The sequence below is a fragment of the Lissotriton vulgaris genome, chromosome 6 (genome assembly GCF_964263255.1).
Source record: "Lissotriton vulgaris chromosome 6, aLisVul1.2, whole genome shotgun sequence".
NCBI lineage: Eukaryota > Metazoa > Chordata > Amphibia > Caudata > Salamandridae > Lissotriton > Lissotriton vulgaris.
The window spans coordinates 685,317,798-685,345,064 of record NC_141694.1 but is presented as its reverse complement, the minus strand read 5'-3'; the positions used below and the strand labels follow the sequence as shown (position 1 = coordinate 685,345,064).

Genomic DNA, 27,267 nt, shown 5'->3' with positions numbered 1-27,267 from the left:
AGTTCATACATGGAATATAAAATGTACTAGCTGGCGTAAAGAAAAATTGTCCATTCTTTTCTGGGCATGGTGGCATGGATAATTATTATTTTTTGGAGGAAGTTTTATGTACTGAGAACTAGACTTGAAGGTACCCGGTGCAGCTGGGGGGGGGGGGGGGGGGGGAGGGAGGGGGGAGGGCTGGGGTGGAGTTGGAGAGGTAGGCCCTTTTGTCAGCCTCCGCTACAGGGTCTGCTGCATAGAAGGTCCCGAAGTCCGTAGCAATAACCCATCCTCCTGCTTAAACCTAGACTACAGTCAGTATTGCACTTAACTGAGGATTATCAAGCACTACTGATTTCCTGATTTGTCTCACAAGTTTCGAGTTCATACATGGAATATAAAATTTACTAGCTAGCATAAAGAAAAATTCTCCATTCTATTACGGTCATGGTGGCAAGGATTATGCATTACATTTTTTTGGGGTGGGGGGAGTTTTATATAGCACAAACTAGATTTGAAGGTATCAGAGCGCTTTACTTGAGCACCAGATCCGTTACAGACGGACACATTCATTTTTTGTTAGGCACGGGGAGATTAAGTGATTTGCCAAGAATCACAGGATGTTGAGCGTCCCTGCAGAGACTCAAACCCGGTTCCCCAGCTTCGAGGTTGACCGCCCTAGCCATTAGGCCACATCCTCTCCCTTCTCCATTCCTTCTTCACTTTTAATATCCATAGCAGCCAAAAATAAACTACATTTCTCAAGAACCACTTCGCAAAACATATCACAATATAGCAAATCACACTTCCAGCAAACTCAGCCACTGTCTGAACCTCAGTCTTTACTCCGGTTTCTGTGTCGATCCGGTTAAAAAAATACAAAGGTTGTAGGTTGTGGAGCATATAGACCTGTAGTTCACTCTGTGATGTCAAGCAGAAAACAATGTCTAAACAGTGTACCTCCTCCTTTCTTTTTTGCACAGATTTTTTTATTGAAATTTCAAACGAGGAACATCCACTAGGCCATGGTCCATCAAAGAGTTCAACTGCTAACTAAGTTGGAATCTACAGCTAGCCAAGTAACAGAATAAGATTAGCTCACCCAGAAGATATAACCTCAGCATACCACATTACAAACTAGGTCATGAGTTTTCTCACACCCCTCCCAACCCATCTCTCCCTTCCACTTCCGTTCTCCAACTGCGGAAGATGGAAGCCCCCCTCCAAACAAGACCACCAAGTCAGTCATCCTATTGAGTCTAACCCCTTTATCAACATAAAGCAGCCTTGTAAATCTTTAACAGTCCAATATGAAAAAGAAATATAAAGGACTCCATAACACCCTATTTAGTCAAATATATTCAGAACCCTCCACCGAAGGTGAGGTACCGACTGTGGTATGCCCTCGCTCAACATAGTGTACATCAGCTTCCATTTGACCTCATATAACAGGAGTGTGCCATTCATACCGAAGCCTGACCTTCAATTGGCAACTTATACTTTAGCTGATTATACCAGTGGGTCACCGGAGGACAGTCTACACTCTTCCATTTATGAGTGATAGTCAATTTGGCAGCTCCCAAACATCGCAGCACCAGGTGCCATTCCAGGTTCCGCATGGACTTCAAGTCTGTGGGTTTAAAGCCCAATAGAATCACCTCAGGTGTGAAAAGCATGGAAAATTCCAATATTTCTTGGTGTTCCAGCTACTTTCTTGCAAAGTGACTGGATTTTGCGGCATGCCCACCAAATATGCAGAGTCTCCTCCAATACCCTGCATCCCCCAACACCCTGCATCCCCCCCAACAGCTAGGGGATGAGCTCTGATACATGTTGTGTAAACAGGGGCGCATGCAATTCCGCACAAGATACATTTTGTAGTGAATTTCACTATCCAAGACCAAAGTAGATGAAAAATGAATACCTCTCCACAGTCATTTACAGAGTAATGCTGGATTCTGTTTACCAAGACCGGTTCCCATTCCTTGTAGCAATTCTGTATGCAGGCACCTCTGGCACAAGTAACCTGTAGAGCTTAGAAGTAATACTTTTGGTGTCCACAAGCAATAGCATTTCAAATGGGGTCTTATCCCTAGTGGTGGTGGCAGAGCAGCTAGAGGAGTGTGTGATCTAATGCTTGATCTGAGAGAAGTGTAGGCGTCTGTCTCTAATAGGCCAAAGTCTGCTTTGCATTGCAGAAAAAACTTTAGGGGATGCCCCCTCATACATATCTGAAATCTTTAAGCACTCTCCCTCCCACTATGGCCTAAAAAGCTGTCCCTCCATAGCTAAGGTGAAGGCAGCATTGTAGTGAATTGTCATGTATGGTGATGTAAGTCATCATCCCCATCGAAGCTACTTAGCTATCCCACATCTTCAAGGTAGCGCTTACAGGTGTGCTAATTTAACCATGGGGGGTGAGGAGGTATGTTTTTTCTTTACCCAGGCTAAATCCCAGAGAGGCTTGCAAACCACAGAATGATCCATTTGATATCGATTTGTATCAGATTCTGTCACAGATAATTCTGTCACAATTCTCAGTTGGGCAGCTGAAAAAAACCGGGGATGGTGGGAGCCTTCATTTCTCCCGCCACCATGCGCTGGATCGGTAGTCTCTGAAGAATCCTTGGTGCCCTTCCCCTCCAGGTAAACCATAGCCCTTGTCTGATTTGCTTTAAATATGTTTTGTCCAACCAGATCAGGAGCTCTTGGAACAGGTAAGGCAAGAATAGCAAGACTGACATCTTTATCGCATTGATCCTGCCTGTCCATGAAAGGATAAGACTACCCCAGGACTCCAAGTCCCGTGTTATGGGTAATTAATGAAGACAAGTTCTTCAGGGACTTTAGGGATCCTTACCATGAGATATTTTAATAGCCTTCTTGGACTAGAAAGAAAGAGCAGTTACCAATATCAGTACTTTGGCGTCGGTCAGTGTTAAGTTCAATTTCTCCGATGTAGCATAGTTTATCTTTTACACAGATACCACCTCATAAGATTTTAGAAGATTAACAATCACCAGCAAGGAAGTGGCCAAGGAGCTTGAGGCAAGATGGCCGTAGTGAGCAGTCGAAGGTGAAACCCTCTCCCCCCTGATGCAAAAAGGGATTGAAATGGGGAGATGAAATGTTACACTACCCTTACCTGCTGGATTGGTTGATCGGTCGGGTGAACGACCGTAACTCACGGCGGTGGTGGAGTCGGGACCTGACAGCATCCGTGAGGATAGTGACTTTGGACGTGCAGTCCACCTTCTCTGTCGGTGTGTGACTGCCAGGATTAGGATGGCGCCAAAAGCGAACAAACAACAAAAAGAAGCGAAGGACGTGCAGAAGGATCCAGCCGCCCCTGCATCTCTGGCTAAGGATGTGCGAGGCTCAGTGCAGCCCCGGCGAGCGAACTGAAGAAATTGGAAGAAAACGGTGGCTTAGGCGGTAACGGCAACAAAGCTGTGAAACAGAAGGCTGGTAATGAAGGAGGCAGTAAGGCTCGGTGGAGCAACCTCCCGCTGCCTACCCTTAAATGGAGTCTTTTCTGGCAGTGACACTGGCGGACTCAGCAAGAGCCGGATAAGAGGAACAGGTGGAGATCAGCAAAACTTTCCCCGGCAAGGATACATTGTTGCAGCCTCATTTCGGACCGGCTGACAGGCAAGTGGAGCCGAACAATGGTGGGCTGGAAGGGCTGAGTGAGCAGAATCTGCAGGGGGAGCAGGAACTAATAACCTGTACTGCAAATAATGAGCTGCCAGTTAGTGATATGCACCTACACGTGGAAATGACTGGGAGGATTAAAGATAAATGCAGTGACCAGGTGCTGATTCTCCTGGGATGCCCTCGAGTAGCCATGCACTATATAAATGTGTATTCATTCATTGCAGAGCCCCTTTTAGAAAAAGCATCTTCAAGGAAAACAGTGGAGCGAAGACAGGGGCCTATTCACACTAAAACTACAGCTGGCTCTCCAGAAGGGGATTGCTTTTACTCTCTCAAGGATGATACAGACTCGTCGCTTTCTAGTGATGGTAATTATTCTGATGGTTCGGACTCGGCAGAGACCTCTTCAGTGCAAAGAGCACCAGCTGCTCCAAGGGCTGCCTTTCACAAAAGTAGGTCAAAATCCAAATCCAGAGCGAGCCCTTCCAGAATGGACCCAGCAACAGCTCTAAAGCTTACGTGGAATTACTCAGCTACCACTCGGCTTTATCAGGATGATGGGGTAATGCCTGAACATGGTGGGCACACCGGCCGGCCGGCACAGCTCTGGCTCCCTCAATGGATTTAGTATACACCATGCTAAAACAGATGCAGGGGGAGGCCAGGCTGGAGAGCCGAAGTGCGAAACAAGCAACCAAAAAGCTTCAGAGCTCACTAAGGAAGGTAAACAAACTATGGGCCCGATGTAGGTCGGTCGGCAACGGCCGAAAATCGGTATTTTCGGCTGTTACCGATTGGTAAAAAGGCGAATGGTATGTAGGGGGCATTATTTTACCGAATCGGTAAAATTACCGAATCGGTAATTTTACCGATTCGGTAAAATAAGTAATCGGTAAATTTACCGATTCGGAGCCACCCATATGTAGCTGGGACTCTTCAGAGTCCCAGGAGCCTTAACGAATCGGTATTTTACCATCAAATCCAATTTGATGGTAAAATACTGATTCCGGTGTGCATGCACATGTGTGCATGCACACCTATGCCATGTGACAGGCAGACCTGCCCTTAGGGCAGGTATGCCTGCCACATGGCACCCGTGCCTGTTTTGGGGGTGCCAGAGGGTGTCAAAGTGACACCCCCTGCACCCTTGTGTGAATCGGTATTTACCGATTCGGTAAATACCGACTCAGTAATGCCCATTCATTCCTATGGGCTTCAAAGCCCATAGGAATGAATGGGCATTACCGATTCGGTATTTACCAAATCGGTAAATACCGAATTCATCCGATTCGGTATTCCAGCACATCTGGAATACCTACATGTCGGACCCATAGATTTACCGATTTTAAATTACCGAATCGGTAAAATCCGGTAATTTAAAATCGGTAAATCTTTCCTACCTACATCTAGCCCTATATGAGGACATGGCTGATGGGGTTACCTACGTAGAGGAGAGAACTGGCAGACTTGAGGATGAGGTCAATAAATGGCAGGTCTTTAAGGGGAAGCAGGAGAAGCTGACGGAAAACTTACAGTGGAAGCTCGAAGATTTCGAGAAGCGACAGAGAAGGAACAACATCAGACTTATGGGACTAGAAGAAAACATTGAGGGAGGAGACATAATGTTGTTTGTAGTAACCCTGCAGAAGGGGGCATTCCCCGACTTGGCTTCATGGAACTGGGAGACTGAGGTGCAGAGGGCACATCGGTTTCCACTGAGTCAAAAGAGAGGGTATGCTGTGGGTCAAGATGACAGGCCTAGGGCTATCTTAGTGCATATCGGTAATTTTGTCCTCAGGCAAGCTATTCTAGACAAAGCAAGACCAGATGCTAGGCCAACATTTGAGGGCAATACATTCTTCGCCCATCCAGATTTCTGCCATGCCACTGTCGAAAGGAGGTGGAGGCTCCCTTCCAGGGGTTGGGCTGTATCCTGCCCAGCTTAAAATAATCTCTAAGGGCCAAGTGCGAATGTTCTTTTCAGAGATCAAAGCACAAGCATTTATGACTGAATTGCAAGAGCAGAAGGGGAAAGGTGGAGGGGTTTGATAGCTCTGGTGCTATGTACACCGTGTACAATGTGATTTGCGCAAGGCAATTATAGCTTTAGTATTCTCCACCACTCATAAATGCATCAGTGACTTAAATGATTATAAAACTGTTTGACGGTTGGATGAATAGCTTGTTAAGTAAATAGAGCACGGGGTGTTTTCAGGGAGAGCAAGGGGGGTTGCGACTCAGCTATGGGCTTCAGCTACGTCACGTAGGTCATTTCTGACCTATTTGCCCGTGAGGTGGAGAGGGGTGGCCCGGGGGGAGGGGGGTCTGAGGGCTGGTGGGGTTGGAGGGGTAGGGAGGGAAGGAGTATGGTAAAGCACAGCACGACATCTGAGACATATGGGGAGACACGCAGTGTAGTGAAATAATGGAAAATAAAGAAAGGGAAAGCTTAAGAATAAAGATAAAAATTTGAAAATAAATTTAAAGGATAACTAATGGACAGATGCTTGATGTTCATTAATGAGTTTACGAATCGCTTCAGTCAATGTTTGTGGCTTAAATGATCAGGCTAAAAGACAGCGGGTTGCAGCAATCTTGAGAACAATGCACTTGGATCTCTTATGCTTACAAGAGACTCATTAAGATTGCGAATACCAAACAGGGGACTAAAACTAGAGGGGTCGCCATACTCTCTCGACAGGGCGTTATAATAGTCAAGAGGAAGTTGGAAGATAAGTGAGGTAGATGGGCTCTGGTGGAGTGCACCATAATGGGTGAGACAATTACTATCGGCTCAGTGTATGGCTCGACTAAGGACGACCCTGATATTTTGGAATTTTTAGATCTGGAACTAGCCTCCTGGCCTACACCAGTTATGTGTGGAGATTTTAATATAAACGGGTTGGGAGGATTCTGGACAGTGACCAGGGATCGGTATGCGGGGCGGAAGAAAAGGACTTTTCGAGCAATCTCTAATTTAGCCCGGAATAACTCGCTGGAGGATTTGTGGGCACGATTGAAGGCCGGTGATCCAGGCAGCACATATTTTTCGGCACCACACAAGGTGGTTGTTAAACTTGACTACTTTGTTGTATTTCATTTCTTAATATCTAGGTTTAGGATCGAGAAACTTCCTGCATAATCTCAGATCATAATCCTATAGTGTTAACAGTTGATATAGCAGGGGGGGGGGAGACCTGAGCGGGTATGGACTTTTGAGAGAGGGTTGTTGAAAGATCCAGAACATGTACAACATATGAAGGATTGAATAAATAGTGGGCTTCTCGGATATCAACAGAGGAAGCACCAGTTCAGGGGTAGTCTGGGATGCATTTAAAGCTGGGATACAAGGGGAGACGTTGAGCTATAGTCTGCAAAGACAGAAACGAGACCACTGGTAGATAAAAAGCTATGTCAGGTAATAATTGATACAGAGGAGGAGCCGAATACTGCAATTACTATGAGCATATCGCTGGATGATATCTTGCTTAGATTGGCCTTGGTTAAATCTGAAGCTCAGGAGGCTAAAGCCACCAAGGCAGCTGCGACTTTCCTTGCAAGAAAGGAGCAATGTTACGAGCTTAGCAAACGGGTCGGGCATACATTAGCGGTGCGCCTGAGACAGAAAACAGCAACCGGGGAGATCGGATGGGAATATAGTTGACGAACTAGCAGGGATCTGAGGGACCCATACATAAAAAGGTGATGTAAACTCCCCTAAAAATTATCGCCTGATAAACCTCTTGGATATTGGGGAAAAAGTTTTCTCTAAAATAATTTTAGGTTTGCTAAAAGATTGGGCTGAAGATAACTGTATAGTACCTCCTGAACAGGGGGGATTTAAAGAAGGGCATTCAACCGTGGATCATTGTTTTGCCTTCTGGGCGGTAGCGCGGAAGTCTATAGAGCAAAGGGGTAACCTGTTTTGTTGACTTCCGCGCGGCATTCGACCTTGTAGGCAGGGAGCAGCTATGGTCTACCTTGGTAGGCTACAAGATACACGCAGACCTGTTAGCCCTTATCCAGGCCTTACATACAGACAACTGGGCCCAGGCAATCCTGGACGAGGAGGGCGGATTATCTGGGAGGATCCAGATTGGAAATGGCCTGAGGCAGGGGTGTGTATTAGCCCCGTTGCTTTCCTCTCTGTTAATAGTGGACCTACCTCGGAATCTAAGAGAGGTTAGAGGGGCTAGTCCAAAGCTAGGAGGTAACCACATATCTTGTCTGCTTTATGCAGACAATCTGGTGATCATGGACAAGACGGAGATAGGCCTGCAGAGAAAACTAAATATGTTCCATAAATACTGCTTAAATAAAAAACTGGTAGTAAATATGGAAAAGACCAAAATACTATGTTTCGGTAAAAGCAAGACCCGGTTCCCTTGGCATCTAGGCACGGAAGTACTTGAGAGGGTAACGGAATATAGATACTTGGGAATATGGTTCATGTGTAACTTGAATTGGACCACCCATCTGGAAGCATTAAAAATTAGGGCAACAGCTTCTATAAAGGGCTTAAAAAGATTGAATAGCTTCTACGGAGACATGTCAGATGGGCCGGTTATAAAGGCCTACCTAGCAATGGTCCCTGCGCAATTTCTATATGGGTCAGAGGTTCTACTCCTAAGTGGGGAAAAAAGGTTGGGATAAAGAGGAGGGTATGATCCTGAAAAGCTTATTCTCATTGCCAAAATCAGCAATGGTACAAGCAGCAAGACTGGAGCTGAGAGTTACCTCCTGGGCAATTACAACTAGGATGGCACTAATACGGTTTTGGCAGCGTCTGGAGACAGGGGAGCCCCCCAGAAAAATATCACAGTGGTGTAGAGAGGAAATTGCCTCTAGCGAGTTATCTTGGGCAAAAGAAACAAGAGCCTCATTAAAAGAAGCATATGGGAAGCTAGGAATAGAACTAGATACGCAGCTAGAACTACGGTCTTTGGGAGCGGACGTGTCCTGTATAAGCGATCAAGAGTATCTCCGGCAAAAAATATCGGTGTCCCATATGATCCAAGTATGGATTTCAGAAGACCATTCCTACCCTTACTTGGACAGGTTGCCGAACCAGCACTTAAGAAGAGAGGTATTAAAATTGAGAATGGGAATAAATCCCTGTTATGTAAATAGCAGGGTTAAAAATCTCATGATAAATAGTAATGGCAACTGTACTTGTACTTTAGGTATCCCCTGTGATATTATTCATATTTTATTAGACTGTAGGATGGTCCTTGATATACGTAAGGAGATTTTAGGCCAGATATTAAAAAATACAGGACTATGAATAGGAAGCAAACTGCAGATCTTCTGGTGGGGATGACAAATCTGGTTATAGCCTGTGCTTTGGGGAAATACATGAGTAGAGTTAAGGGGTTTCTCCAGAGTACAGAGTTATAGGTGTATGTAACCCACTGTTTATAAAAAAAATGAGATTGCATTTTAATGTATGTATTGTGTTTACTCATGTCAATTCATGTGATTTTAACAACCTAGGAGGATACTGTTTAATAACAAAGGTGTTGGGGTTATATTCCGGGAAATGATTGAGTTGCAATTTTACAAAAGTTCCATATTATGTGTTTTTATAAAGTTTTATAAATGTATAGTGTATACTTTTATGGTTGTAACAAACTAAATAAAGTTTAATGACTGACTGACTGACTGACTCCATCCTTAGATTGTTTTTCGCCATGATGGGAAATGATGGAGTTAGTAGAAAGAAAAAGATGTCCATGTGTGTATATCTAAATAAGATAGAACTGGAACAGATACAGGTCCCGGGGAGGCGGGTGGGCGTGTGAGAATCTGCAGCTCTACATGCCAAGAACGGTATACAACGTTTAGCACGCATTTTTTACCACTACCATTACAACGCAGGCATTACCACGCATACCATTACAACGCATTGCGCTGGGGGGCGCTCTAGGATAGGGAATAAGTTTAATTTTATATCCAACACCTTCCCTAGTGTCCACGGGGACTGGAGTTGGAATATAAAATTATACTTACCACTATCCAGCACCTCAAAGCGCTATGCGTTGTAACGGTATTCGTTGTAAATACCGCGTTGTAAAGGTATGCGTGGTAATAGTATGCGTGCTAACATCATACATCCGCCAAGAACAGATGCATACTGGTAAGTAGCTTTTTCCGTTCGAGACATATGAGCGGCAGATCTCACACTTACCATAGACTATACAGCAGTATCTCCCCTAGCGGTGGTCACCTGTATCGGTTGCAGTAGTTTGAAAGAGACTTTTAAGGACAGCTTGGCCTACAGCAGCTTGCGGCTTGGCTTGTACGTCAACACAATAGTGTTTAGTAAAGGTGTGTGTTGTAGACCATGTTGCTGCTTTACAGATAGAGGCTCCTAGTTTGCGTGTGGAGTGCGCTCTAGGAGGAATTGTTATTGTGCCCTTTACTTTTTGGTAGCATATTTGGATACATTTAACGATCCACCTTGCAATCCCAGCTTTAGAGATGGGCTATCCTTTATGCAGTGGGGAGAAAGCTACAAACAATTGTTTTGTTTTGCGAAAGGATTTTGTCCTGTCAATGTAATAAAGAAGTGCTCTTTTAACATCTAAGCTGTGTAGAGCTCTTTCTGCTACAGAGTCTGGGTTTTGAAAAAACACTGGCAACTCCACTGATTGATTAAGATGAAATGGAAAGATGACCTAAGGAAGGAATTTTGGAATTGTTCTGAGGACCACTTTGTTACTTTGTTGCTTGAATTTCACTTACCCTTCTAAGAGCGGTAATGGCAATTAGGAAAGCTGTTTTCCATGTGAGGAACTGTAGTTCGAATTTGTGTAAAGGTTCAAATGGGGATCCCATGAGCCTGGTAAGAATAATATTTAGGTTCCAAACTGGAGAGGGTGGTAACCTAGAAGGAATGATTATTTTTCAGACCCTCCATAAAGGCTTTAATTGCAGGGACTCTAAATAGTGATAAGTGTTGTCTGTTTTGTAAGAAGTGCTGCTAGATGTAAACGTATAGATGAATATGCCAGATTACATCTTTGTAAATGCAGTAGGTAACAAATGATATTCTAGATGGAAGCATCCAGTGGATCAATATGATTATTGGTGCAGTAAATGGCAAATCGTTTCCATTTTGCAGCATAGCAAGCTCTAGTAGTAGGTCGTCTGGCTTCTCTAATTATGTTCATACAGTCTGGTGGCAGGTTAAGGTAACCAAACTCTACGCCTTCACGAGCCAGATCCCCAGTTTTAGCTGACTTGGATCTGGATGTATGATCTCTCCATGGTTCTGCATTAGTGGGGATGGGGGCAGGCACAGTTTTTGGGTCGGAACTAGTGAGAGTTCTAGCAGCGTTGTGAATCACGGTTGGTGAGCCCATGTGAGAGCTACTAGAATTAGTTGGAGACTGTTGTCGGAGCTTGCGTACCACTAGTGGAATTAGTGGGAGTGGCGGAAAAGCATATGCAAATCTGCCTGACCAGTTGATCCATATCACATTGCCCTTGGACAACGGGTGTGGAAACCTGGCAGCGAAGGTTGGACATTTTGCGTTGTCGTGTGTGCCGAACAGATCTGTGTCTGGTTGGCCCCGCTTGTGGTAAAATGGTAGAAGAACTTGTGGATGTAGTTCCCATTCGTGAATCTGTTGTGTCTGTCGACTTAACAGATCTGCAATCTGATTGTGAACGTCTGGAAGGTGTTCGGCCAGTAGATATATTTTTTGAGGGATAGCCCATCTCCAAATGTTCTGTGCAAGCTGGGACAGTTGCAGAGAATGTGTGCCTCCTTGTTTTTGTATATAGTACATGGCTGTCATGTTGTACGTCTGGATCAAGACAGCTTTGTTCTGTACAAGTACTTGGAAAGATTTTAGTGATAGGAATATTGCTAGTAGCTCTAGGTGACTGATGTGGAGCACTTTATGTTGAGTGGTCCATTTGCCTTGAGTTGTATGTCCAAGGAGATGGGCTCCCCATCCTGTGAGTGATGAGTCTGTTGTAAGTACTATTTGTGGAACAGGTTCGAGGAACGGCCGCCCTTTGGATAAGTTTTTGGTGTTCCACCACTGCAGAGAGCAATGTGTGCGGTTGTCTACCAACACCAGATCTGTAAGTTGTCCTTGAGCCTGATTCCACTGTTGTGCTAGACATTCCTGTAATGGACGCATTTGAAGTCTTGCTTATGGTACAATAAAAATACAAGATGCCATCATGCCTAGGAGTTGCATGAACACTCTGGCTGGAAGAGAGTGTGGGTTTTGAAATTTTGCGACTAAGGCTTGAATGCTTGCTATCCTGGCTGGACTGGGATATGTTAGAGCTGTAGAGGTGTTTATTGTGGCTCCCAGATATTGGTGTATATGAGAGGGCTGGAGATGCGATTTGGTATAGTTGATCATGAACCCCAAGTTGTGTAATGTTTGAATGGTTTGATGAGTGTGATGAACACACTGATTGAATGACTTGGCTTTTATTAGCCAGTCGTCGAGATATAGGAAGACATGGATTTGTTATCTTCAGAGATGTGCTGCTACTACTGCGAGGCACTTTGTGAACACTCTGGGTGCAGTTGCCACTTCGAATGGGAGGACTTTATGTGGCGAAGAAGTCGCCTTGTTGTAACAGCGGGAGCACTTGTTGTAGAGTGATCATGTGAAAATGATCTGTGTATATATAGGTTGAGGGGCCTGAGATCGAGAATTGGTCTTGGTGTCCTGTCCTTCTTGGGTATTAGGAAGTACAGCGAGTAAACCCCTGTTCCTTGATGTTGTAAGGAAACAATCTATATTGCATTCTTTTGAAGCAATGAGAACCTCTTGTTTTAGTAGCGCAAGATGTTCTGTGGACATGGGACACTGCCTGGGTGGCATATGTGAAGGGGTAGCTGTAAGTTCTAGGCAGTAACCATACTGGATAATTTGTCTTACCCACCTGTCTGTTGTGATGGAATTCCAGACAGGCAGGAACTGTGCTAATCTCCCCCCGACTGGAGTTGTATGTTGTGGGGGGAGCAGAAGGAAGTCACTGTTTTGTAGTGGGAGAGGTACGATTGGTGTTATTACCTCAACCTCTTTCTTTATTGCTGTTTCCTCTGTATCCGCCTCTAAAATATCCTCTATTGGGGGATGTTTGTGTAGTGGCTTTAAAGGAAGATGAGTTGTCTGCTCCCATCTGTTTGGAGGCTCCTCTGTAGAAGGAGCGACAAAAGGAGCCTCGTGTTTGTGGGGACTGTAAAGCTCCCAAGGATTTGGCAGTCTCAATGTCTTTTTTCATTTTTTTTCTAGTACAGTGTCCACGGGCCAAAAAGTTGTTTTTGGTTCAACGGCTGATTAAGGATAGTAGTTTGGACTTCTTGCTCAAAACCTGAGATGCAGAGCCAGGCATGACGTCTAAGGAGCACACTGGTATTTATGGCTCGAGAGGCAGTGTCTGCTGCATCAAGTGCACATTTTATTGATGCATTTGAAATTAGTTTAACCTCCTGGATTAGATCATTTGCTTGTGTTTTATATTGGTTAGGCAAATGTTGTAGTAGGGTTTCTAGCTGGTCGCAATGGGCCCGGTCATATCTTGCGAGCAGTGCTTGGGTGTTAGCTATGCACCAGGTATTGGCTGCTTGGGCAGCTATTCTCTTACCAGAAGCGTCAGGTAGCTTAGACTCTTTATCAGGAGGTGGCGCTTCTCCTAAGGTTTGGGAGTTAGCGCGCTTCTTAGCGTTGGAAACGACCAAAGAATCTAGGGGCAGCTGTCCCTTAATGTAGGCAGGATCTGCAGGGGCAGGCCTATACTTCTTTTCAATTCTAGGGTTTAGAATCCTGGCACGTACTGGATCTTTAAACACTTCGAGGGCATGCTTAATGACTCCTTTAATCATGGGTAATATTTGTACTGACTTTCGGGACTGCTCAACAGTATCTACTAAAAAGTCCTCTTCTGCCTCATCTGAGTGCTTTGTGACACCATGATAGATGGCAGCCCTATTAATTCAATGTCTAAAACCAATATTGTCTTCTGGAGGAAATGGTTTTGAGGGGTATGTGTGTGGACTTGGGATGTCAGGTATGTCTTGTGGGAAAGGGTACTCCCAATCAGGTGGGTCAGTTGGGCACGTGAAAGAGACGGAGGTCCTCATCCTGGGCCCCTCTCCCTCCGCCTGGGACGACTCCTGGTGGCCTCCCGCCCTGGGCACCGCACCCAAACCGACAGACCATGCACGCAACCTGGGCTTCATCCTGGACTCCTCCCTCTCCATGACCAGGCAAGTCAACAACGTCTCCTCGGCATGCTTCAACATCCTACGCATGCTACGGAAGATCTTCTGGTGGATCCCCACCGAGACCAGGAAGACCGTCACCCAGGCCCTCGTCACCAGCCGACTGGACTACGGCAACGCCCTCTACGCCGGGACCACCGCCAAGCTCCAGAAGAGACTCCAGCGGATCCAGAACGCCTCAGCCAGACTCATCCTCGACATCCCACGAACCAGCCACATCTCCGGACATCTGCGAGACCTTCACTGGCTCCCCGTCAACAAAAGAATCACCTTCCGCCTCCTCACCCACGCACACAAAGCCCTACACGACCAAGGCCCGAGCTACCTCAACAGCCGAGTCAACTTCTACGCTCCCAAACGCCACCTCCGATCAGCCAACCACGCCCTCGCCGCCGTCCCCCGCATCCGAAGAGCGACTACAGGAGGAAGGTCCTTCTCCCACCTGGCCGCCAAGACCTGGAACTCCCTCCCGACCGACCTGCGCCTGACCCAAGACCACCTCTCCTTCAGGAAGAAGCTGAAGACCTGGCTGTTCGAGCAGTAGCGGCTCCCCCCCCCCCAGCGCCTTGAGACCCCACGGGTATGTAGCGCGCTTTATAAGTGTCACTGATTGATTGATTGATTGATCTGGGTCACCCCCTTCCCCCATGTCATCATCCTCATCGTTATGTGGAGGTGTATGAGGTGGAGAAGGTTGAGGTGTAATAGATTTAGGTAGAGGAAGTGGGTTAGAAGGAAGTATAGGAGAAGAAGGGTGCATAGGCAATGTGGCAGAGTCCTTCTTCTTCACAGGCACTGGAGGAACAGGTGCTGTGTCTAACTTCCTCTTTCTATATGGTCCAGTGGTGACCTGTCCTGTCTTTGATCAATATAAATCTTTTTCTGCTTTGGATGAATAGGATCTGGCTGAAAAAGCTCCTCTTCCACATGAACCGCTTACAGCGCCGATTTTTTCGGTTCCCAGCGGGGTTGGTCTTTGTTTTTGTCCTTAGCCTTAGGAGGCGTGATAGAGTCCTTTGGTGTAGCTTTTGACTCTGAGGGTTTTGGTTATGGAGCCGAAGCTGGATGTTTCAGTATGGAAGCTACGGGCTTGGGAGTTTTCGGATCTGGTTTGTCTTTAGAAGTCGACGGCGTCGGAACCGGGTTTGGAGCCGGGACTTCTTTCGGTTTCGGTGTTGAAGGTGCTGGTGAGATTGGCACATGCGGTTTGCTCGGTCCCGAGCTACCGGAAGGCTTTTCGATTTTCTTTGGAGCCGGGCCCGAAGGCGGGGCTCCTGAAGTATGTTTTCAGTTGCGACTGGGACCAGCAGGCGGAGTGTTGACCATTGCCTTCGATTTTGGTGGGGGGGGGGGGGGGGGGGGGGGGGGGGGTAGTGAGTGATTAAGTCATCAGAGTCATCTGCCTCAGAAACGATTTCGAGATCCTCGGAATCTTCTTCTGGGACATCTGGGCCTTCGTCGAAGATGTCCACCGGTTCCGGAGCTGATTTTTGCATGATGTGTCAACGGGCTCTTCGATCTCGAATGGTCTTTTTCGATCGAAAGGATGCCCAGGCTGGACAGCTGGACTCGTCGTGTTCAGGTGATAAGCACAGGTTGCAGACCTTGTGATGGTCACTGTGCGGGAATTTTGCTCCACACTAGGGGCATTTCTTGAATGGCGTCCTTTCCATGAACTGTAGGCCTCACGGCGTGGATAGGCCCAACAGCCCGCGTCAACGACCGGAATCGAGCTGATGAAGTTGAGTTTGAGGTTATAGATGTTTAGAAGTTAATCTGAAGAGTAAAGAAAGTTTGTTCACGTCAAACTACTTTGGAAAGTAGATTTCGAACCGGAGCGGAAAAGTTACATCCGAACACAATGGCGGAAAAAAACAATCTAAGGATGGAGTCGATGCCCATGCGCACCATCGTCCAAGGAAGGAGTCACCTATCTTGTGACTACAAAGACATCTTCCAAGACAACAACAACATGCAAACATCCGAGCCCAACACCAGATGGCGATCTAATGCCAAGTGTGAGATCTGCAGCTCATGTGCTTCGAACATAAAATTATGATGTTATTAGAGAAGGGGAAGATTGCACTATTCGGAGGATATATGCTGAGCTCTCTACTTAAAGATGATGATCCTGAAAAGTACGAGATGAAATGGGTAGATAAACTTGGAGTAGAGCAGGATGACTTTTGAGTCTTTTTAGAATTGGGCCAACCTGTTTTATGCTCTGCAGGGCTTCAAGCTCAACAGTATAAAACAATATTTTACTTGCATTATACTACTGCAAGGATTGTGCAAGGGGGGGAGATGGGAACTAGATGTCCTCAGTGCGACAGTATAGACGCTGAAATAATACATATGTTTGCGTCATGCCTTCAACTGCAAGCTTTGAGGAAAGCGATTGAATTATTTTTGGATAGGACACTAGAAATTAAGTCTGTCTCACTCCTTCTATAATTTTGTTGGGGATAAATAGTGAGAAAAACCAAAGGTGGTGATGGACGGAGCGTTGACAATACAAACACTCACCCCCAGTCAACTGATCTGGGTTTAATCCATCACCGTTCTTTAGCTCACTCCGCCACCCCAGTTTAGACATGGCCATATGCAAATCAGTCTGACCCTGTGCCTCATGGGAACAGTCCAGCCCGAACTGCCAAGCCATGTCTTTCCTGGACCGGAATCAAGCTTCCCAGGACCGGGTTTTGGGCATTACAACTGTCTTCAGCCGGGCTTGCTTGACTCCAGTGGCAAAAGGGACTCACGTCTGAGCATACCCTGCCAACTTAGGGCGAACAAAGAAAAACCAAAGGTGGTGATGGACGGAGAGTTGACAATACAAACACTCGCCCCCAGTCAACTGATCTGGGTTTAATCCATCACCGTTCTTTAGCTCACTCCGCCACCCCAGTTCAGACATGGCCATATGCAAATCAGTCTGACCCTGTGCCTCATGAGAACAGTCCAGCCCGAACTGCCAAGCCATGTCTTTCCTGGACCGGAATCAAGCTTCCCAGGACCGGTTTCTGGCATTACAGCCATCTTCAGCCAGGCTTGCTTGACTCCAGTGGCAAAGTGAGCAAGGGACTCACGTCTGAGCATACCCTGCCAATTTAGCGCGAACAAAGAAAAACCAAAGGTGGCGATGGACGGAGCGTTGACAATACAAACACTCACCCCCAGTCACCTGATCTGGGTTTAATCCATCAACGTTCTTTAGCTCACTCCGCCACCCCAGTTCAGACATGGCCATATGCAAATCAGTCTGACCCTGTGCCTCATGGGAACAGTCCAGCCCGAACTGCCAAGCCATGTCTTTCCTGGACCGGAATCAAGCTTCACAGGACCGGTTTCTGGCATTACAGCCGTCTTCAGCCGGGCTTGCTTGACTCCAGTAGCAAAGTGAGCAAGGGACTCACGTCTGAGCATACCCTGCCAACTTAGGGCGAACAAAGAAAAACCAAAAGTGGTGATGGACTGAGTGTTGACAATACAAACACTCACCCCCAGTCAACTGATCTGGGTTTAATCCATCAACGTTCTTTAGCTCACTCCGCCACCCCAGTTCAGACATGGCCATATGCAAATCAGTCTGACCATGTGCCTCATGGGTACAGTCCAGCCCGAACTGCCAAGCCATGTCTTTCCTGGACCAGAATCAAGCTTTCCAGAAACCGGTACTCGGAAGCTTGTTTCGGGTCCAGGGAAGGCATGGCTTGGCAGTTCGGGCTGGACTGTTCCCATGAGGCACAGGGTCAGACTGATTTGCATATGGCCATGTCTGAACTGGGGTGGTGTGGAGTGCAAAAAAACAATGGATTTAGGCCCAGATCTCTGTACTGGGGTGAATGTATGACATTGTTCTGCATTCTGTCCATCAACTGTGGTTTTAGCATTTGTCACCCCGAGTGGGATGGGTATGCTCAGACGTGAATCCCATGCTCTCCACACCACTGGATTCAAGCAAGCCGGGCTGAAGACGGCTGGAATGCCAGAAACCGGTCGTCGGAAGCTTGTTTCCGGTCCAGGGAAGGCATGGCTTGGCAGTTCGGGCTGGACTGTTCCCATGAGGCACAGGGTCAGACTGATTTGCATATGGCCATGTCTGAACTGGGGTGGTGTGGAGTGCAAAAAAACGATGGATTTAGGCCCAGATCTCTGTACTGGGGTGAATGTATGACATTGTTCTGCATTCTGTCCATCAACCGTGGTATTTGCATTTGTCACCCCGAGTGGGATTGTAGTGTAGTTCCTATTTTCCCAATAGGCTCTGCGCATTGGAATAACAAACCGCAGTGTAGACATAGGACTGGGGTCTTCTAGGTCTCTACTGACTATGTTAGACTTAATTTAGGTTTGCGCCAGCTAGCTCAGAGGTCACTGGAAACTTTCTTGAATGAATAGGGAGAGATCAGCTTCCCTGGCTCAGACAAGAAGGGATTCAGCTTCCGACAACCATATAACATGACAACTTTGCTCCCTCAGAATAAGAGTAAATCTCTAGAGTCGTGTGAAAACAATAGACAGCTATTTCACTCAGTCAGATGTGCGTTCTTAGTTTCACCAGAGTGCAGAGAATAGAGAGACGGGCGTTTTCAATAAAAGGTATTATTTATTGAGCAGTCTTCCTTCTCATGCAAGAAAAATCAATTGTCACAATTGCAATACTTAATATAAAGTACGCACAGTAAAAGGAGTATTATGAAATAATACTGTAAAAGCATTGATATGGTTTCTTAGCAATAAGACACTTTAAAATGGATAAAATATCTACATACATATATACATTGGCTAACATGCTCAATTGGTGCTTCTGAAATATGCCTACCCCGGTGTACCTGACCTAAGCCTAATATGTGGGAAGGAGTAAGTAAGTAGCAGTTTAAGTTAAGTTGGTTTTGCCAAGAATCTGATTCAAGAATTCTCTCTAAGGGTTTAGTCAGCACTGTACCTTGGGAATAGAATGTAGGAGGTCTGGTATCTCTCTCTCAGGACTCGATATCCCAGTCACCCGCAAGGGTAGGCTGGAAACGCCGGAGCTGGATTTTCTCGGCAAGAGAACAGACATGCTCTTTCTCAGCGCGTCAAAGAGGAGGGGCAGCGTCCGTGGGCTTTTCGCATCAGCTGGGCTCTCGGAAAGTAGATAGCTGCTCTGCTCCAAAACCACCACCGTGTGTTTGCTTAAGGCAACGTTGGTATATTTATACCTGAAAGGTGCCGAGTTTGACGTAAGGTTTGGACATAAGACGTCAATAAAGATGTCACTAAGAACTGGCCGTTCTTACAGTGCTCGCAGGAGTTCTATTACAAATCAAAACAAAGCAAGTGGGGATTTCCAAGGTTGCTGGAGGTTTGGTGTGTTGAAAGAACTTGTTGTGCTTTCTAGGAATCTAAGGAAGTAGCTTTTGCCGTGCCTTGGACTGCAAGGGCGATTTACTGAAATATGGATCTGATTCTTATGCCATTATAGGGATATTATTGATTATAGCCGTACAAGGGCATAAAATTGTAATATTGATTCAGGTTCCTAGATAATTAAAAACACAATAGGATGGGTATGCTCAGACATGAGTCCCATGCTCTCCACACCACTAGATTCAAGCAAGCCGGGATGAAGACGGCTGGAATGCCAGAAACCGGTCCTCGGAAGCTTGTTTCTGGTCCAGGGAAGGCATGGCTTGGCAGATCGGGCTAGACTGTTCCCATGAGGCACAGGGTCAGACTCATTTGCATATGGCCATGTCTGAACTGGGGTGGTGTGGAGAGCAAAAAAACGATGGATTTAGGCCCAGATCTCTGTACTGGGGTGAATGTATGACTAAGCATGAGCGCAAAATCCGTTCCGCTCGCAGATTTTGCGAATTTTTTCGGCAAATTTGCGATCCGCGAACTCACGCGAATTTACCGAAAATTCGCAAATTCGTGAGCGGCGGATCCGGGGGGCAAAAGTTCAAGCCTTCAAGCTTGTAACTATTTTAGGATGGCGCCGGCAAGCTGCCAGCGCCATCCTAAAGTAGTTACTAAGTTAGCTTCAACAGGAAGCACTTATAGATAAAATAAAGCAGGTGCTCGAGCACCTGCTTTATTTTATCTATTAGTGCTTCCTGTTGAAGCTTATTTAGTAACTATTTTAGGATGGCGCTGGCAGCTTGCCGGCGCCATTCTAAAAGAAAACAGGAGTGGGGGCAGAGTGCAGAAGGGCACAGCAACGAGTGGGGCAGAGTGCAGAAGGGCACAGCAACGAGTGGGGCAGAAGGGCACAAAAAACGAGTGGGGCAAGGGGCACAAGGGCACAACAACGAGTGGGGCAGAGGGTAGAAGGGCACAAAAAATGAGTGGGGCAGAAGGGCACAAAAAACGAGAGGGTGGCAGTGATGAACCAGAGGGTGCATTGCGGGCTTGCACTAAAAAACCCTGCGAACACGCAAAGCGCCCCGCAAACACACAAAGCGCCCCGCGAACACGCCGAGCGCCCCGCGAACTCGCAAAAACAAAGAAATCCGCAAATTCGCGAGAATTCGCGAATTTTGCGAATCGCGAATTCGCAAAATTCGCCCATGCTTATGTATGACATTGTTCTGCATTCTGTCCATCAACTGTGGTTTTTGCATTTGTCACCCCGAGTGGGATGGGTATGCTCTGACGTGAGTCCCATGCTCTCCACACCACTGGATTCAAGCAAGCCGGGCTGAAGACGGATGGAATGCCAGAAACCGGTACTCGGAAGCTTGTTTCCGGTCCAGGGAAGGCAAGGCTTGGCAGTTCGGGCTGGACTGTTCCCATGAGGCACAGGGTCAGACTGATTTGCATATGGCCATGTCTGAACTGGGGTGGTGTGGAGTGCAAAAAAACGATGGATTTAGGCCCAGATCTCTGTACTGGGGTGAATGTATGACATTGTTCTGCATTCTGTCCATCAACTGTGGTTTTTGCATCGATAAACAGTGAGGACAGGCAAGATCCATTTCAATATTTTCTCTTTATGGCTATGTCAGTGCCTGGGATTTTTTTTTTTTTACCAAGAGTTTTTATTAGCTTTTTGCATTAAACCATAACATGAATATGAACAGCCAAAGCAATATCCGTTTCCTTTGAAGATCTATAAAGTGCTTCCTTAGAAATAGACCTCAAGAAAGAAACAAGCATTTACAATGCAACGGTCTCGCCTTTGCAAAAGTTAGAGCTATTGGCATTGTATGTGGTGGTGGCTGTGGTGGATGTGGTGGTGGATGTGGTGGTGGATGTGGTGGTGTTGGATGTAGTGGATGTGGTGGTGGTGGTGGATGTGGTGGTGCTTTTAATTACTTAAAGTCCTGCCATACATTGACAACAATGTGCGTGTCAAGTGGGATGTCCGCTGAAAGTTTACTTCCCAGACTATTAACAATAACAGAGCCTGTCGCCCTCATTGAAATAGGCACGTGCTGGTGGCAGTAACAAAGCCACCTGTCCGTAAACACTGAAAGCCACTGGTTTTAAACCCAACACATATTTAACCTCCCAGACACCTACAGCCATTAACCGTGCAATATTTACAGCAGCCTATTTTTCCATGATCTCAAGGGAGGGTTTGCCACAGAAAAGATTGTTTGTTTTCCCTATTGGTTTTTACCGGGTTGAGCAGTGAGCTAAGATGGGCCAAACAAAAAATACAAACGTTTGACCCAAGCAGCCATTAGGAACAGCTGGTTGTTGAAAAATAACTTCGCTCTGCAAAAAAAACACAAGACTTTTAATTTTCACCGCTGCCAATAAGTATGTAGCACTAAACCAGAGCAAGAAGGTGTGAGCTGGTGGGGAGTCAAGGCATGGTTTTCTTCTGAATATGAGAAAACCTACCAACTTGTGACTTAGGTGACTATCTCAACCTCTTCTCAGACCCCTTTCCACCTTGGAAACATTCAAACCCGGATTCCGGTAGATAAAAGATTAGAGTAACTGTCCATATAGTGGGATGGGAAATTGAACATTGTAGACATGCAGGGAAAGTGATTTTCCCAGGGGGAAGGTAGGTGAAAAAGTATTTCCAAATTTAGCTCCATTGCCGTAATGTGGGGTTATTTCCAAGGATGGAAGTGGTATGAAAAAATGTTGGGGTAAGAGGATGGGAGTCTCTTAAAGGGATGTGGTCTAGGAAGGGTAACTAGGAATCATTTCCAAGAGCATTGGGCTATGGAATTAAGACTGTGGCTTAACAAATGTAAACTAGACTCTGATGCTTCCCATGGAGAGCCACAATACCAGTATTGTGATGCCTCTGAGCTTCCATCTTTTGCAACCAAGCATATCTCAAAGTAACAGTCTGCCAGATAAAGCAAGCCAGACCCATTGGCATTGCCAATGTTTTCTTGCAGTTTGGAGATAAACGAGTAACAACAAAACCTCAGACACTCCCTATCAGCCCTTCACTCCCATTCATGCCACTTTCTCTACAGCCTCTGTTAGAGGCACCTTTTCTTCCTTGCATCTTTTTTAAATCCTCCACACCTCGGCTCTTTCCTCTTCACTCACTCCTCCTTATTGTACTTCCATTCACCTCCTCCTCTTCAGCATCCGCCCACACCACAACGCATCCACTCACCTCTGAGCACTGAATTTTCTTTTAAAGTTCTCTGTGTCAATATTTTAACAGAAATGTGTACCTCCTTCAAACACTTTTGCATAGAATCACAATTACAGCTGGCACACACAGCCATTGCCCAGTGTTACCTAAGAGAGGCCATAGCATGTGTTCTGAACACCTTTATGACCCAATGATAGCCACTGTGAGAAACTGCCACTGCCTTTAGCCTCAATTCCAGCGCTCTCAATTGGGGATTACTGTAACATTTTCTTTTACAATCACAAGAAATTGATTTGCGTTTTGCCTCGTAAGTTTAGAAAATGGACTCGGGCCCAGGTGGTACCTGTTACAAGCTCACTATTTAATTTCTGGTGGGTCTGTGACCCAGAGTGACCGGACTCACTAAAAGCCTGTGCTATACCCAGCGCTCGAGTCGGGGTACCACGCGGGTGGATGGCGTCCCCCTACTTATTTTACCAGGGGGACGCCATCCCCCCTGCTAAACAGCTGGACTTCACTATTTGGCCTCTCTTGGACATGGAGCTCAGCACCTTTCGTGACGTCACTTCCTGTTGTGACGTCACTTCCGGTGACAGCGTCCCCCCACTTCTTTTTTGACGACTTGTGCCCTGGCTATACCCACGGTATAACACTGCATTAAGGAAACAGCAAATGTCACAATACATTCCCCGTTATATGCCTGGAAAACTGGCCCACTTTTCCAGGTGCACTGCTGGGAATGTGCGTGAATTCCCAAAATTCATACGTTTATACCCATGAGCGGAAATACTCCAGACGCAAAGCTCAGGTGTGGTGCATTAGAGTCACCCAGTCAATCCATTTCCCTGCATACCGCTAAACAACTATTCTAGGCCTGTCTCAAAAACAGACGTACATCTGCCATTTGGCATGGGTAGAGTTTACATCGGTATCGGTTCAGACTTTTCAAAATGTTTGCAACTTGAGCCTTGAAACCTACTTCAGTCGCAACCACCTTGGTGCATCTTCAAAAGGTTTTCTGAATTCCCTTATTTCCGACGATAATATACACGTAAATTTACTAGCATGAGGGGAAAAAAAACACAGAACAACTGGAAACACAACGGCTAGCGTTTATCTCCCCCCTCTCCAAGGGATACATTTTCCACTGTAAAGAAACTTCACCGAACACATTTTTGGAGGTGCTCATATGTCACTCTGTAAAGGGATTTTCTCCTGCCCATAAGAGGAGTAAATGCCAATCTTTCAGGGCATGAAAAGTTCTTTATGTGGCTTGTGAATAGCCACAAGTGAGTACGTTTGTGGCTGTGACAACCATTCAACTCCCACAGCCAGATATTTACGCACATGGAAAGCTCTATGCAAGTACATGGTTCCTAAACATTATTTAATAAGTTCTCAGGAAACGAGCAGCTACCACAATCAAAACTCATTCGGTGCAACCAGATTTGATAACTAAATCAATAAAAACAAACAAAAAATCACATAGGCAATTCGTGACTAAAATAATCAAATGATTGCACGACTACACCCGTTTTGTCTGTAGTGTCGACAGCGAGCATCCCTAAATGCTACTTTTTGCCACAACACTCAATACAACAGACTTCTGCGACCACAAAATATAAAAGTGTATGCGCAAAGTCTGGCAGCTGGCTACTGGAAGAAAACATTTAAGGGCAACCAGTAATAGACACCACCAGGGGGTCGGGGTGGATTAAAAAGGTGAGAAAAAGAGCGTTCTAGGAGAAGAATGCGGGCGGGAGGTTCAGGGAGGGCAAGGCGCGCTCGGCTAGTGTTACCCCCCTCGCCCTCACAAGGACATCCCGTTTCAATCACGAACAATGGTGTCGAATCAACAACGTATTAGCGTCGAGACTTACACCATGCAGGATAGACCATAAAGCAGCTTGTAATCACGAAATCAGACACGGGCAGATGAGGTGAGGTGCCCAAAATCACAGGCTGTTGAGGCAATGCCAGTACTCGAACCTGGTTCCCAGTTGCAAAGTCGGCAGCTGTGGCTCTATCTAACACCAAGATCTCTCCCTATCTAAAGAAAAAGTCACACCGATGACCAAGTGGGATAAAATAAGTAGAAGGCCTCTAAAACGGGTATGACCTAAGAGGTTTAGCCATTTTCATTTAATGCATTTTTATATAGCGCGGACTTTACCCAAAGGTGTCACAGCGCTTCACAATAGAACCAAGTACGTTACATGGGAAGAATATAAAAAATTTACACATTGCAGAAACAAGAACAGGTAAAATAAAATAATACATGGCAGTCACTCAAAAACACAAAAAAAGCCATGAGCTAAAAGGTTTAGCTATGAATCATTTTCAAAAGACGTGTCTTATGTAATGAAGGGCATGGCCTAAAAAGAATACTTAAATCACAAATTCAATTGAAGCGCGTGACCACTGTTCTGTAGAGTCCAGTGTTTGACGAGCACGTGTTCTGCGCACTTTTATGACCCAATGTGACTGACTGACACCTTCAGACAAACGCTGTCTACAGCCTCCGCTCCAGCGCTTGCAATTATGCAAGTGATTAACAGCCACTCACAAAGAGAACTCGGAGATACAGAGACTCGGCTCCATACAAGAGCAACATGCTGCACGAGAAAAACTATAAAACAATATCCTGGGAAAAGCAAACAATCAAAGAATGCACGACCAAATAAAACAATTTAAACGTAAACAGGTCCTGCATCCTTGAGATGGAATTCCTTAACGTTTGTACAGTTATTGTTAAAAATAAATATCGAGGGGTCTGCCTGTAGCATAAAGCTCACGAGGACCAGACAGGCGCCTGTTACAATGTTAGTTTGTAATGACTGGCGGGCTAAGAACCAGGGAGACCCACTCCACTTAAAGCCGTAGTCCCAACATTTCCTTTGAATTGACCTTTGAGTCTCAAAGAAGGGTAATGTGGAGTGATTCTGAATTGGAACCCGAATGAAATCCGTGGGGATTAAACATTATCAGAAAAGATTGGGTAATGGCACTATGACCACTCGCTGACTGCGTTTTACTTTTTACACACATTTTTGCGGAGGCTCCTTCCTTGTTCATGATTCCGGATGTGGGGAGTGTGTTTTTTCTCGAGGAAGGAGTAGCAGAAAGAGGTAAGGTATGAAAATATTCTTGATGCATGGCTCCGGCGGGTCAGGTTTAGAGTTGCACAACTCTTACTGCGTTCACTCGTGATACTTTGACGGGGCTTGCTGGGCTTGCTTGTGTGCTTCCCAGAGAGACAGGAGATTGGGAAACGCGCGCGCGCGCGCGGCCGGCGCCGATCGCTTTCCAGAGCGTGCGCGTGACATCTCCTGTCTCCTGGGAAGCAGACCCGGCAGCAATAGTATCGCGCCTGCGCGATGGCATATGGCTTCGCCATATGCATCGCATGCGCGAGACCTAAAAAAGTGATGAACTGGATACATGTTAATTGCCCATACTGCTAAGTTGATTTCATGATCTTTTCTGCAATTGCAGAAAGGACGGGTCACAAGCAATAGAGTAGCTTACTAAGTATTAAAGCCATACAGTGTAATTTCCACAAATGAACAACAACAAAGGTCTGGGACAGAAAGAATCTCTCACATTGGTTAAAATATAAGTTGAAATGGCCAGATCAGCATTCGCACAATGCTGGGACTGGTAATACAGAATGCGAAGTTCATACAGAACATACACACACATGCTGCTATTTTCGATATCATAATCCAGCTAGCTACTATATTTAGGATCGGTTCTAGAGCAGAAACTAGCTGTGAGGGGTCTAAACACCTATGACAGTGCACCTATTCGAAAACAACAAGAAGCAAAAACTGCCAGACTACCTCACCTAGACATTGTACTCCTAAACTGTGATTATACAGAGCAGACGGATTCGCATGTCATTGACAATAAATTGATAATCTGAATAAATGTCACCTCAATTTATGAATACAGTTTAAGCAAACAGATGGGTCCATTACGGTGGTGTAATTGTGATGTGCTCTAAATAAAACAAAGGTATTTAGACTCTTGAAGTAAAACACAACCAGAAGTAAAACAAACGTGCTGAAACAGGCGACAGCATGAAACTCTGTACACCATCTATAAGGTTTGGTGTCCACAAGGGACAAACAACTGCAAACTGAATTAGCTATAAAAATGACCCACCTATAAAAAGAGAGGGGGACAATTTGGGTGGCGTAATTCAAAGAAAATCTATAAATAATTGAGTAATAACAGAAAACAATAACTTAAACATTTTCTTGAAGACAACTCAGTTAAAACTAAATGCCACTCCCTTGGGAGACGTTTTAGCAATCGCAAGTAAACGTATGGGAAGCACTTTGACTGTCGCGCTCAGCGTTTCCATCAATGTGACGTGCTGGCATAGCACGGGTGTAAATCTGCCAGAATCCGGGATTATTCCCTGATGAGTAACTAACTCTAATTTGACCTTTTTAGCTTTCAGTTCCCACTTACTATAATTAAATGTCAGGAGCTATTGACCTCCTAGCTATCCCTCAAAGCGTGCGCTCTGTCAGTACCCTCCCTGACAGGACCCAAAAACCCTGTCCCCCTGCCTCCTTCACCAGGAATGATTCCCGCTCTCACATGGGTTTGTTCTCATCTACAGGAAGCACCTCACCATCAGGTCGGCCGACTCTCCGCTGTAATCATCTTGTTTGGTGACATTTGAAAAGGAGCGCAGCGCTCCGGTAAGGCGCGGTAAAGCCATCTATTACTCATTCACTGATCAATAGGATGAGAAATGAGGATCCACCGCAGCTTGCAAACCCTGAAAAACAAACAA

General features: G+C 45.8%; 1 protein-coding gene across 1 annotated transcript in view; it reads right to left on the bottom strand.

Moving 5' to 3' along the window:
• Positions 1 to 27,267, bottom strand: part of ASCC3 (activating signal cointegrator 1 complex subunit 3) — a 2,217,780-nt gene that overhangs the window by 2,068,817 nt on the left and 121,696 nt on the right. The window contains exon 2 of the mRNA XM_086926668.1: positions 27,103 to 27,252. Within this exon, the coding sequence (XP_086782794.1) occupies positions 27,103 to 27,192 (90 nt within the window). The 5' untranslated portion in view covers positions 27,193 to 27,252. The remainder of the gene's footprint in view (positions 1 to 27,102; positions 27,253 to 27,267) is intronic.